Source organism: Struthio camelus, chromosome 10, assembly GCF_040807025.1.
Source record: "Struthio camelus isolate bStrCam1 chromosome 10, bStrCam1.hap1, whole genome shotgun sequence".
NCBI classification, from domain to species: Eukaryota; Metazoa; Chordata; class Aves; order Struthioniformes; family Struthionidae; genus Struthio; species Struthio camelus.
This window is the reverse complement of record NC_090951.1, coordinates 26,536,232-26,550,904: the sequence shown is the minus strand read 5'-3', so window position 1 is coordinate 26,550,904 and position 14,673 is coordinate 26,536,232. Positions and strand designations below refer to the sequence as shown.

At 39.1% G+C, this 14,673-nt stretch overlaps 1 protein-coding gene across 1 annotated transcript in view; it reads right to left on the bottom strand.

Moving 5' to 3' along the window:
• The window catches only part of KCTD19 (potassium channel tetramerization domain containing 19), a 31,330-nt gene that overhangs the window by 12,301 nt on the left and 4,356 nt on the right, over positions 1–14,673 (bottom strand). Inside the window, exons 5-12 of the mRNA XM_068956372.1 lie at positions 13,673–13,823; positions 13,107–13,298; positions 10,335–10,457; positions 9,874–10,096; positions 8,458–8,618; positions 5,168–5,277; positions 2,900–3,042; positions 776–859 (exon numbers count right to left, since the gene is read on the bottom strand). Of these exons, the coding sequence (XP_068812473.1) occupies positions 776–859; positions 2,900–3,042; positions 5,168–5,277; positions 8,458–8,618; positions 9,874–10,096; positions 10,335–10,457; positions 13,107–13,298; positions 13,673–13,823 (1,187 nt within the window). The remainder of the gene's footprint in view (positions 1–775; positions 860–2,899; positions 3,043–5,167; positions 5,278–8,457; positions 8,619–9,873; positions 10,097–10,334; positions 10,458–13,106; positions 13,299–13,672; positions 13,824–14,673) is intronic.

Sequence of the window (14,673 nt, the reverse complement as noted above, 5' to 3'; positions counted from 1 at the left end):
CAACATTTTGCCTGGCCCTCTACAGAGCACAGCAGGGAAGAAAACAATAGCAAATGAGTTTGGAGAGTCACAGATTTTATAAGGCCAGGGAAGTCCATTGCAATTATGAGGTCTGATCTCCAGTAAAACCCAAGGTTAATTCCTGTTTGAATAGCAAAACTTCTTTTTTTAAAAAAAATCAATTTTATTTTTAAAATTTTCAGCAATGGAGAAATCAATCTTTACAAAAATGTCTCATGATGGATTAACTTGTAAAAAGTTATGCCTTACTATCAACGTGAAATTTGTCTAGATTCAAATACCAGCTGGGCTCAATCATTCTGTGTGATACTTTGTCTAAGTCATGCTGTTCTACACTCCACAATTCTAGAAAACCCTCCAGTGGGTCTGCTGAAGTCAGCTGGAGTTTGGCAAAGCCAGGGCTGAGCCAGAGCTAATAAGTCAGACCATCTCCATTGAGCCTGATGTCTCTGTACAATGGTTTCCAGTGTGTCTTACAATTCTCAATACCTGGACTTTACCACTAAGGAGATATCTCAGTTGCCTATTTCCTTGGTTACTGGAGAACTGACTGAGGACTACTCTGTTGCTCCTGCATCCAAATAGCTCATGGGGAAAAGATGTGGCCCAAAAGATACAGGCATTGATCATCCTCCAGGGGCTGTATTTCAGAAGGAAAAGAGAAAATTGTGCTCCTTTCAAAGCAGAACAAATACTGCTGGGTCAAATTAAAGGACATTGTACTACGGAAAAGAAAAAAGAGAATTTTCTCTACCTGTATGCATCACAATGATAAAGTGCCTCTAAAAGGGAAGGGATCTGGTACTCCTCTGCTTCTTGACAAAACAGATGCCATTCTCTGTAAATTGTAAATAAACTTGACTGTAAAGTCATTCAAATCAATCTTCTCAGATTATTTTTTCCAAATACATTCTGATTTTGGAAGCTTATGCAGTCACTACATAAAATGAAAGACACATTCACACACGTGATTTTTCTTTCAACATATAGAGAAACAGTCTACCATTAATATTAAAAAGAAAGATCGCAAAGCAATTTTATTCCTGTTTCACATCTGACATCCAAACAATGTGCAAAAAAAATTCTGGTTCCATTGAAATCTGTACAAATCTTTGGCTTTCATGGAGTCAGAATTTTATCTTAGGAATCCCAAAGTAGAGGACATGTCTGAAAAAGCGCAACCAAAATAAAAGAGCTCCTAAACCAAAAAGTGTTCAGTGGCACCTCTCCGAAAGTTTGTGAAACTTGCTATCTTTGACACTTTTTAAAGCAACTGCCCCTCTGCTAGCTAAGTCAAACTTGCTGCCCTCCCTTTTTTTTTTTTCCTATAATCCACCATGGGTATTGATAACAGAAACCTGATTTTTGAGAAGCAGGAGTCCAACCTTTGCTCTATGATACTGATGACAAGTTTTCTCATGTGCAAAATTCATCACGGCATTTTCCAGAGGGAGGACCCTAAAGGAGGTGCATGGGTACAGTGGGCTATAACTGTACTAGAGGAATCTAGCATTCCCAGGATATTCTTAGCCCTAGAACATGATTAACTCTGCTAGTAAGCTGTGGCTGCTGTACCTGGTCCCATCCAATTTACACTCTCTCCAATTCCCAGGCATGGTTTGGCAATTCAGATGTTCCTGGGACTGTCTGCAGTGAGTAGGAGGAATGCAGCCATCAGGTCTGGGAGGTTAAGGCAGCTCTCCAGCAGAAACCCAGGCTGTTCTATAACAGCTGGCTTCAGTGATCAGAAACATTTCCAAACATGTTTAGTTTGCTTGTATAGATATAACTTTAGTGTCTTACACTCTTCTCTGGCTTCCTATGCCTTTGATGACAGAAGTGAGAACATCCAGTGGTTAATATAGCAACTATCTCAGAAACCACTAATGAAACTTTTTAGTGACATTGGAGAAAAGAATGAAAATACATATTCCTCCTTTAAGTAGCTAAATATGCTAAAAATCACCATATCAGCTCGTGAGCTAAAAGCCTGTGAACTGTACTGAAGATATTCTGTGTACTAGAATCCATGCAACAAGCATGGCATTCAAGGACTGAAGAGTCCAAAAGATTTTCTGATGCCAGGCAGACCTTCATTGTTGACTGTAAAGCATATTTACCTCTAACTGTGGCATGAGTAGTGGCAGCATAAGTGTCAGTCCCAGGGAAACTGCTACAAGAAGGCACAGCACCAAAGGGTCTGTTCTGGGCAATCTCAGGGGCATTAGAGAGAGGCAATTGAAACACATTGTAGAGATATGCTAAGACTGATGTTTTAATCCATCTCGATTTCTGATGTTTAATAAAGTTTAGAGGCCTAAGAGATTGAAATGCCTACAGCAGGAGAATTCTCTCTCTTCTTTAAGAACCTTGTGTTCCTTTATTCCTTTACCACTACAGTTTTGGAAGATACATTTTTCAGCATTAGTACAAAGATACCAGTAGAGGGGGCAGATGAAGCATTTTTCAGCTGCACTAAAACAGACTCAGCTGTCCTTGCCACAGAAAAGATAAAAATCAGAAGAGGGATGCAATTATCTCAGTAATAAAAATATTTTCAGTAGAAACACCCTCATCTTTGGAATTCTTTTTGTTAAACATGTGCGCACAGCGCACCTGTCTGTGATATACGTTTCTCTGCAGTACAAGTGTCCAGTATACAATCATTAAAATAAAGGCATACAACATCTCACAACAATCAAGCCCTAAATCCCAATAAATTAAGTTTAGATAGTATGCTTTAATTCAGGACTGAAAAGAAATTTCTTCTTGTAATCCTTTTGGATGATATTTCTATGTAAATCAGAAAACAAAGCCCTATGCTTTTTCTCTACAACCATATAATATAAAAGAAACACATTGAATTCACTCTGCTTACTTAAATTCAGATGGCAAAAATAATTTGCCAAGTCTTAGAAAGTTGAGAACGTGCCGAAACATTTGCCCATCTCCATGGATTAGAAGACTTTGACCATAGGTGATCCAATAGACCTTCTTGTCATTTGACAGCAGCTCTGGGTACTACAGAAATAAAAATATATTAAGACCCTACAAAGAACATTTTTCAAGAATAGGAAGACCCTTCTTCTCATATGAAAGCAATTCTTCAACCTGCATAATATCAAATGTAGAAGAGTAATTTTAGATGAGCAAATTAATTGTCTTACCAATAGGGGCCGTCGCTTTACTATAAGAAAAAATGAAAAAAACCTGTTCCAGATTAAGTATATTAATCCTGCTGTGTGTACATTCCTTTCTTGTGCTTAGGTATTTGTAGCTTCACAAATTCTCAGTGCAGAAATTTGAGAAGAGAAAAAAAATCACCTCTTACAAGGCTTCCGGAGTCAGTATCTGTAATAAACTAGGCTGCTCACTAGGCTACGCTAGGCTGTGCAGAAACTCCAGCTCCTAAATTACAAGCCACATCCATATTGCATCAGAGCTGGCAAGTTCTATGAACAACCTGAAGCCTGTATTGCTCCTTAGAAGTGGCATGTAGTGCTCACAGTGCCCTTTAACAAGTGCACATAGACTAAACTCTAGTTGCCTGCAAATTGCGTGTGCTTTTATAGCAAGGGACAGAAGGACTCTTCTAGTAGAGAATTTGCACTGTTTTCTCTGCTTTACACTGGTGACTGGACATCACTGGTACAACAGATAAGCTTTAAAGAGGCTACTGGGCTAGGTAAAAAGTGGCGTGCCCTTTACCTCATGACAACACACAAAATGTAGTTGGGATCTTCCCCGCTAGAAGCAGTCCGAGAAGCCTATCTGCACCTGAAACCTGTTACAGAGCTTTATTTATGCACTCTGAAGCTACATCTTTCCTACTAAATTCATCCACCTTAGGGACTGATCTGTGGCCCACAATCTAAGTGGTACAGAGACAGCTCAGGACTAGCTCCTTCTGGAGCTATGTCCACATCACAGGACACTTGGATCTGGGTTAAAGTGGTGGTCCTAGACACAGCTAAACTGAAAAACAAACATACACAAACTGACAAAATGTCTAAAATAACAGGAGGGGTGGGCTGCCGTTCAAAGTAGCCTTTTTACAGAATGATATGGAGTACGTGTTGTACATCTTGGGCTGCGGCATGAAAAAACATTAGGGTAACTGAAGGTACAAAACAAGGAGGAGGAGGAGGACAAATACCACCAAGCTTCATATAGTCTTATCCTTACAACTTGGGAGAGATTCCTGGAGGAAACTCTCCTCAAAGCCAGATCTGGGTTTTGTTTCATAGGCAAGGAGACGATTCATTCTGTAAGAAAGTGTGGGAGTGAACAAACATTCATGCAAAGTGGTCAACCAGGGGTCTAAGATCTGAGACAGAAGTGGACAGCTATGTGACCACACAGACATGCAGAGAAAAAAACAGACCCGTGGAGGGACCACATTCTCAGCCCAACTTATGCCTATTTTCCTAATGAACAGTTTGTAGGACTATTTCCTGCAGATAGATTGATAATTAAAGGCAAACACCTACTCAGACTTACGCCTTCATGCAACCACATATACTGGAGCTTAACAAAGCAGGATTCCCTCATGAAAAATAGCTCTTCTCAGGATATTGTCAGCGGTGATATTTAAATGAGCTCAGATACGAATTCAGCAAAGCATCTCAAGTATTTGCAATTAATTATCAGTATGCTCTTAATTCCATGCTAATTCAAAGCAACTTAGTACGGTTTTTCTTTAACTCACTAAACTTAAATTCAGTGGACTTTAAGCTCATACATAAGGGTAGGCATATAGTTAAGACCCAACTATTTTTTTTCTGCATATTTCCAATACTAGTTTTAGAGGGAAAGACATCCATTATCCAAACAGAAATTGTGCTTCCTCAGTAAAAGAATTAAACAGGTTACATCAAGTCTACTTATATTAGCAGTTGAACTACTTATTAGCCCAGAAAGGTACTTTTCTGGGAAGTCCAAGCTTTATTTCCCTCAGGTACTTGAATATATTTCTCCTCATGCAACTCCCAGTTTACATGTGAAGCTCTGATCATTCTAAGCTTTCAGGTCAAAAGTATTCTAATAATTCTTATCATTAGAAATATAGATTCTAATTTATAGAATTCAAAATCCTGTCTTAAGAAGGTTCACATTAAGATAATCCAAAGATAATTAACTACCATACCTTCAATAAAGTCTGTAAGTAAGTTTCGTACCAGTTACTTCCTACATAAACTTTCACAATCTGATGCAATGAGCAGACTGATATTTCTGCCGTCCAGTTTGCATCTAGAGCTGGAGCAAGAAAGGAAAGGTTACAGCTAAAACAATCGTAAGCAGTAATAATTTTGTGGTAGACAGAGAATTAGCAAGATACTGGATTTTACATCAAAATATTGTAAATAACAGTAATTCTTTGAAATAGCAAAGTAATAGAGCACTCTGCAAACTGAACTGGAACTTTCATCTTCTGCTTAGTGCTCATATATACGTGCAAGCAAAAGGCAAATCAGAATAACAGTAGACAACTCAGTCCATCCATGCTGCAATCAAAGCACCTTTCCTCAGTACATTTAAAAATAATAATAGTAAGAAGGCTATATACATTAGCATAGTCATGTCTGGTATACTGAGCACGTCCTGGATGTGATCCTGGATGTGATCCTGGGCAATATGCTCTAGGTGACCCTGCTTGAACAGGGAGGTTGGACTAGATGATCTCCAGAGGTCCCTTCCAACCTAAACGATTCTGTGATTCTGTGATTCTGTTTAGGTCACCGAAGGTAGGTGTGTCTAAGTATACCAAGCCTCACGGAGTTCTTATGCACAGAGAACAGATATAATATCTTTGGATATATCTTACTTGGGGTTCAAACCACATCTTACCTTTGCGTAGAAACATAGACATGAAAAGTTTTTGCGGAAATCATTAATAGTGTAGTTCACATTACTATTTACAGTTAACAATTCCTGTGACACTGTTTTAGGAAAATCAAAATATATATGCATCCAAACGTTTTGTTTAAAATTTATTTTAAAAATTTAACATAGAGAATTTGATTCTTACAATAGCTCAGGCCTTTACAGAAGATCTACACAAGTCACACTCTTATAGAAATCATTTATAGGGCTACAGATATATAAACAGTCTCTAATATTCTCTAAACAATGGACAAACATATGCTTGGATAATGTGCAGCTGCTCTAACATGTCTATTCAGCTTCTAAAATGTACATAAAATTGAGGCATCATTTATTGTTAAAACATCTGAGTCACAGAGCTATATTTTCTAAAATGCATTATCCAACATACTACACAATCATGCCTAACAATAAGAAATTGTTGTCTCAGTTTAAGATCAGACCTTCCTCCTCAAAGGTTATAATTTCATCTAAGAATCTGTAAGAATCACTGCTTTCTACATATACATTTTCTGCATGGTGGGGCAGGGGAATACTTTGAACATCAGCCCTTTTCATATAAAGCAGAAGTGTTCTAATGAAATATGATGATAGCTCAAAACTGGAAGGATAAACATCCCATAGAGACCTTGAGGAGTGGAGGAAACTGAAATTAATGTCCCTAGGACAAAATAAGATGCCAAACGTGCACATAAACAACAGGAAATAGATCTAGAAGCCTACAAGCTGAAGGGTGAGCCAGGAGGAAAAGGGCAAGTGCTTGGACGGGAGTTAAAGCAGAGGAGTGAGCAGGACCGCTGTACAAGTTGATCACAGAGCAATTATATGCCACCAGCAGAACATGGAACTGCAAATGAGATCATAGAATCACAGAATCGTTTAGGTTGGAAGGGCCCTCTGGACATCATCTAGGCCAACCCCCCTGCTCAAGCAGGGTCACCCAGCATATTGCCCAGGATCACATCCAGACGGGTTTTGAATATCTCCAGCGAAGGAGACTCCACTACCTCTCTGGGCAACCTGTTCCAATGCTCTGTCACCCTCACAGTGAAGAAGTTTTTTCTCAGGTTCAGATGGAACTTCCTGTGGTTCAGTTTCTGCCCATTGCCTCTTGTCCTGTTGCTGGGCACCACGGAGAAGAGACTGGCCTCATCCTCTTGACACTCCCCCTTCAGATACTTGTACATGATCGCCTCTCAATCTTCTCTTCTCTTTCATCATAGGACGTATGAGAAGAGCCAATTCCAGCAGAGACAGGGTAGAATCATACAAAACGCTGGAGAAGTTTCATCTGGACTACCATGTACAGGGTGTGATTAAATTTATCTTTCCTAGAGCACGTGGTATAAGAGGAGAGGCTAAGAGAACTGGCTTTGATCAGCCTTGCGAAAAAAAGGTTAAAGGCAGGCCTTATTGCTGCTATCTGCAACTAATAGGAGCATATAGAGAAGACAAAATAAGATTATTTTCAGAGATGCATAGTGCTAGACCAAGAGACAATGGAAAAAAGTTGGAATACAGCAAATTCCAGCTAGATGTATGGATCTGTCTATTTATTTACTTACCTTGAGGTAGTCATATATTGGAACAAAGGTTCAGAAAGGCTGTAGGATCCCCATCTTTAGAGATACTCGAAACCTTCTTTGGCAAGGCCCTGAGCAACCTTATCTACTTGGACCTGCTTTGGGCAGAGCGTTGAGCTAAATGACCTCCAGAGATCCCTTCCAATTGAAATTCTATGAATATGGGGAAATTGGAATAGGTGAAAAGAAAATTTACTAGGGTAATCAAGGGAATGTGTTACCTCTCATACTAAAGAAGCCACAATAAAGATTGACAGAAAGTGTCATGATCTTTCTATAAAGGCATCAGTGGAAAAGTGGGGATAAACCAGAGTGGGAGAAGTATTTAAGTTAAAGATCACTTTTAGGCTAAGAGCAAATCTGGCTCTAAATACACTTAGATTGGGAGTTAAAAGGAGATTCTTTAGTTTAATACGAAGTGTTAACAGAACAGACTCACATCAAAAAAGTGGGAGCCTATAAAACCTAGAAATAAACGTAGCTATCATAGTAATAATAGAATAGAAATAGAAATAGACTAGAATAGAAATCAATAGAATAATAGAAACATAGATACCTTTAAAGTAGCAGATGTTCTGATGAAAAATAAGTTGGACTGTCTAAGCTTGAAGAAACTGTACTTATTATTTCAATGAACGAGATTGACAGGTTTGAGAAGTAAAGTTATCCAAAAATATGAATAGCACTACCTAAATCCAATGTAGACTTGCTCTATATTTCAGGTAGGCCTTAATGTTATTATTGTAGAGTTCAATGATCAGCAACAGCCAGTCAATAAAGCAGCTGGGTGACAGTACATCTTAGGAAAACAAACACTCTCAGATAGTGAAACCTTTGGTTTATTTTGATACTGTAATAATTCCTCAAAAGTGGGTCTAGCCAACTGATCTTTTTTATTATTTATTTTAATTCAGGAAATATTGCTCAATCTGGCTTGTAATAAAACAGTTTTTGAAAATTTTTGACTTACTGTAATCTCTGCTCTCTGCTGACACCTGTTGTTTCAGAAAGCATTTTAAAGCGTCTTTCATCGGCTCATACGTAACGTCCCTTTTGTCCAAATAAGCACAGAGTTCTTGGATTTCAGATTTATTTTCAGTAAGAGGGAGTCTGCAAGTTCCCAACCAGTTCCTATACAAAAACAGAGGAGATCACTGAACTTTTTGTTCCTTTTCTTATAATTTTCACTATTTATTGTTAACGAATAGGTGTCAGTAAATATGAATTCTTATTAAAATGCTTTTCCATCCAGGGATCTTTACTGTTAGCTTTCCATATTATTTTTGCACTGAGAACACTGAATGATCCTAATACTTTCCAATACTAACAAATAAAGCTACTGCACTGCAGCCATCAAAGAGGTGCTCTGCAATGGCTTTGAATAAAGTTGTTAATCCAGTATTTGTTCTACACTGCATTGGTCACTAGCAATAACAGCAAGTGTATACAAGATGACCTGACGATATTTTTGATCTTCCCAGTTGTCCTTCCATAGCCCTTTACAGATTGGGTATTTTGTGTTTGCGCTAAATCTAAAGTTGTTTAAAACGTGCAGAAAGTTTTTCAATTTATTGTTCATGGAAACATGTGGCTGAGCACCTAATTGCACGACAGGTTTGAATCACAACAGTCTGATCCATTGTGATCTCTTTCAGTCTTATTTTCTTATTTCAAGTCACAACAAGCAAGTGAAAGAAAACAGTCCAGTTGTTTTTAATAATGTGTATTAAAGTGTGTATTTTAGTAGCTACTTCTATGACTTACATACTGCATTTTTGTATTTACACCCTTTAAAAAAATAGTGCCTTCACATATGTTGTTTGAAAAATTAGGAGCTATTCTCTGTCACTGCAAAGATGTCTGACCTTCTCTACATTTTCATTTATTTCGGGAAATGGTTTCAATGATTCCCTAAGGAGCCATTCTCCTATAAGATAAGGGATTTTATTAAACCAGTAGACTAGTATGGTAATAAGTTTGAGCACTAATGCTAAGAATGAGGACCAAGCTGAAATTTAGCAATTAGAAGTCTAAATTCTTCACTGGAGTCTAGTCTAGTCTAGTCAAATTCATCAAGTATAGTGTAATTTTATACCATTCCATTTTTGAAATATAGATGAGTGTTAATAATTATATAAAAAACATATATCAAAGCTAAATTTGATAACACTAGTTATTCCATAACTGAATTATAGCAAGAATAAGTGCATTGAATAAAATACGTAAAACAGATTCATGCACTAGGCAGCCAATTGCAGATTCCAATACTTTGCAGAGATTTTATTTGAAGATTGAGCTGGCTGAAAGGGGAATTCCTCAGGAGGAGAACAAGAAAGCAAACTCAACCTCATGAACTGAATGCAAATTATGTCTTGGAAAGCCATACTTGACGTGCTGAAAGAGGACTCCATTCCCAGAGATGTACAGCTTGTTTCTGTCTAAATTACTTCCAACGGAGAGCTGTCCCAGTGCTGAATCTGGATATTTGACCAGAAGACCAAGTGCCATGACATACAGTGGGGCTCGCACAGGTACCTCAGTCACCTGCAGTTTGTTTCCTGAGCCCTCTGCAGACTCTTCAAGGTTAGAGGACAACACAGAACAGTTGCCTACAAAAAAAAAAAAAAAAAGGATATGCACAGATATATTGTGACCTGAGAAAGATTAATAATTATTCTGATATTTTCCACTATTTTCAATGTATACAGAAATCAATTGATAAGACTACTTAGCTCAAAGCGTTGACTGTATTAATAACATTTCTGATTCAAACACTCAGTCTCATAAAGTAACATTAAAACTAATCCATAATAGGAAGAAAATATATAGTTATGTTCATCATATTACCTCTGTAGATCTTCACAGCATCTGCAAGCTTAGGTATTCCCAAAATTACAACTTCTTCCTCCAAAACATCTATGTTGGAGAAATCATCAGGCAACAAAATCTCCTCTGAGCGAAGAAAATTAACTTGAAAATAAGGACAAAACACAGAAAGTGTGTCTTGATGTCATCTGCCCAGCACTCAAGTTTAGCAAAAATGGGTTCTTATGATTTCCTTCAGCATTACTGTTCACTAGCATATGTAACAGATAATAAATATAAACCAGGAGTTACTTTGTCTTTGAAGATGAAATCCTGAAAACAGGGTTTATGCTTCCAGCTTTGAAAGCTCCTAGCTTTCAAAGGCCAGTTGTAGCCTAAATGGTACAGAAGACAAGGGTAAGCAAAGTATACCTCAGTTAGGTTAGTTTTGCTTGTTACAGAATCCCAAGAAATTCAAACAAGAGGTTCCCTGTTTGTTTGGCTGGGTTTTTTTCCCCAAAGCACAGTCCCACCCCAATGTGTATTTAAACATGTGATTTCCCACATGCTAACACTAGAGTTTATCAATAAGACTAGCAGGGCAAGACTACAGCAATTTCACGCTATCTCATCTTAACTGAGTCCACATAGGATGAAATGCTATGTTGATGGAAACCTGGATGGAAACCTGTTGATGGAAACTATGGAAACCTGACAAATTTTTGAGAGGTATTTATCTTTTTTGAGGCTGGAAGAACATCTCATGAATGAAATATGGGGTTATTTTACTACTGAAGATATAAGATCAAATAGAGATTTACTGTTACTGTGCAAGTTTTATCTACCTTCATTACCCATTGCCAACAGCATTTCTGGTCCTTGATGTCAGAACCATTCATGTATTTTAGTTTAGAAAACCATTGGACATCACATCCTCCTAGGTAAACCCAGGAAATGTGGCTTGGATGAGTGGGATGGACCGTGAGGTGGATTGAGAACAAGCTGGACGGCAGAGCTCAGAGGACTGCGGTCAGTAGCGCAGTCTGGTTGGAGGACTGTAGCTAGCAGTGTTCCCCCTAGGGGTCAGTACTGCGCCCAGTCTTGTTCGATGTATTCATCAGTGACCTGGATGAAGGCACAGAGTGCACCCTCTGCAAGTTTGCTGATGATACTAAACTGGGGAGGAGTGGCTGACACACCAGAAGCCTGTGCTGCCATTCAGAGGCACTGGACAGGCAGGAGAGTTGGGTGGAGAGGAACCTCTGGAAGTCCAACAAAGGCAAGTGCAGGGTCCTGCACCCGGGGAGGAAGAACCCCAAGCACCAGCAGAGGCTGGGGGTTGACCTGCTGGAAAGCAGCTCTGCCGAGAAGGACCTGGGAGTCCTGGTGGATGACAAGTTGAGCATGAGCCAGCAATGTGCCCTTGTGGCCAAGGCGGCCAACGGTCTCCTGGGGTGCATTAGGCAGAGTGTTGCCAGCAGGTCGAGGGAGGTGATCCTGCCCCTCTCCTCAGCCCTGGGGAGGCCACCTCTGGAGTACTGTGTCCAGTTCTGGGCTCCCCACTACAAGAGAGACATGGCACTACTGGAGAGAGTCCAGCAGAGGGCTACAAAGATGAGGAGGGGACTGGAGCATCTCTCCTGTGAAGAAAGGCTGCGAGAGCTGGGCCTGTGGAGCCTGCAGAAGAGAAGCCTGAGAGGCGATCTCATCAATGTCTACAAGTATCTGAAGTGGGGGGGTGTCGAGAGGATGGGGCCAGACTCTTCTCCGTGGTGCCCAGTGACAGGACAAGAGGCAACGGGTACCAACTGAAACACAGGAAGTTCCATCTGAACATGAGGAAAAACTTCTTCCCTGTGAGGGTGACAGAGCACTGGGCCAGGTTGCCCAGAGAGGTTGTGGAGTCTCCTTCCCTGGAGATATTCAAAACCTGTCTGGACGTGATCCTGGGCAATATGCTCTAGAGGACCCTGCTTGAGCAGGGGGGTTGGACTAGATGATCTGCAGAGGTCCCTTCCAACCTCAATCATTCTGTGATTCTATGGATTAATAAAACACAAATAAGTACGGCCAGTGTCCCCACTGCCCCAGGAGAGGGTTCTACCCACTAAGTTACATGGTGAGACATCCTTGTTCGCTCTTTCTTGCATTACGGTGAACAATGGTCCAGGTAAAATGGAAGATACGTAAGGCACCTACTGCCAGATTATACTGTAGTCTGATTGCTGAGGCATCCTCCCATGGTTTAAAACCAGGCAATGGTAAAAGAATTCAGCAGGGCTTAGCACTCAGTTGCTATGCAAAAATTCATTGCCACTTTAAAAGCAGCAAACTTGCTTAATTACATGTCTCCCTGTCAAGACGAGACAGGACTCCACGCTGTGTCTTGGCAGGAAGTAAACCTCTTGATTAGCTCTAGGAATCTTCTTATGCACTATCTGAATTTTTGGGGTTCATCATTTAGAGGCATCTTGCTTTATCTGCTGAGATAGAAGGAGACTAGACACCTAACTTCCTCACTTTGAATCACTCTGTTGCAGTCAGGTACCTAATTTTAGATATTGTGACATGAACACTGGAGGACACTTGAGCGCTTGGTTCTTGATTAACAGGACAGTAAAACCAGCAGATGGCAAAACCAAAACTGAAGAAAGATTCTGATCTTTAAAGAAGTGCTATTGAAGATAGACAGAAATAGCTTAATACCAAAAATGACATATCAGAATAAAACCAGCTATTGAGAAATGGAAGTAGATTAAAATCATTTGCTTCCATTTTGGCAAATGCTGTTCACAAAAAAGAAGTACAGTTTACCTATGAAGCGGAATTCACTGCAGTCACACTCAATCAGAGCTGCATTCTCAAGGAGCCACAGCAAATTGTCATCATTAACTAGTACAGGATATTTTTCCACCAAATCTAGTGGCAAAAAACAGTAATTCACTTCCTCTTCTGTATCTAGTAACGGTGTATCCATTAGCCCTAGGGGAGCTCTTTCATGTAATCCTTGGGGAAGAAAATTAGTGCAAAATCAATATATAAATACAGAAAAATGAAATTAACAGATACACTTTGGAGAGCTGAATCTAGTACAGAAAAGCCTGCGTTAATTTTTTGCAATATCTAACGTTCCCCAGCAGACGAAGTCTTATCTCTAAGTGCCAACCCCATGCATACGAATAAACAGACACCTGGGAACTATGTGCAAAAATAGGGCAATATATTAAAATCCTTCCAATTTTAGGGCAATATCCAAAAATTCTCGACTGGTCTGAACACGAGTGAGCACCAACAGCTATAGCTTACACACCAAAGGTACCTAAGTAAAACAAGTATTCACTGAACTAGCCATACCCTGTGAAGGGAGGTGGGACGTTTACCTGTGGAAGCTGGACTTTTAAGAGGAATCTCTGATGGCTTGCTGATACATTTTCGTGTTCTCCAGTAATTCAGAGATGCTCTTTCAGCTATTGGTATATCCGCATGTCGGACACGTAAATTATGTTTCCCCTCCTTCAAGTTATCTAAAGTCTGTTAAGGTACATAAAATTTTTCAATTTACTACTTCAATTCAAATAATTAATCCAAAAATTAAAAATAGCCATGGGAAAAGTCTAATCCAGGTATTCAGTACTTCACACCTATTAAAAAATGCCATGGAATATTGTATACAAGGAGACAACAACACACTTAACAGATCTCAGAGAACTTTGCAACAGCTTTTACAGATGGTAACAGATTCATGCTCAAAATGATCTTGCTTCAAGAACAGACACAGTACCCCTATTTCAGCTAATCTATGTTTAGATCTTTATGATTTTTGATGGAATTAATTGCTCTCCAGAGACCCCTTCCCCTTTCCAGTAGTTATTAAAATAGTTTAGGTGTTTGACTTATTTTAGATTCCTTATTTTTAGGTACCTAAAGGTAACTAGAATTAATTTGTGGTGAATATTTACAGGAATGTGTAATAAAACTTGAGCCATTCATATATTTCAAAAAACACCAAACATTTTTGCATCATTTGAGATCTAATAACACTTATTTGTATTCTAGCTCTTGAATTCAGCACACGCTATAGTGGCATGCTTAAAAGCAGACAACAATAGAAATAGCCAAAAACCCAACACAAAGCCTGAGAGACCTGTTGGGCTCTTTTTAACATCTTTACAATAAGCAGTAAGAACTCAATGATTAGAAAGAGGAACAGATGTTTGGCTCAATGATAACAATGATTAATAGTCTACATTTGCTAATCTTTTAACAAATGATATATAAATTATTTTAATCTTTGAACAAATGGTTACGTACTATTGCAGGAAATTATCTACAGAGTACCTTTAGAGCCATGATTACGACTTCTAAAATACACATGCAAAAT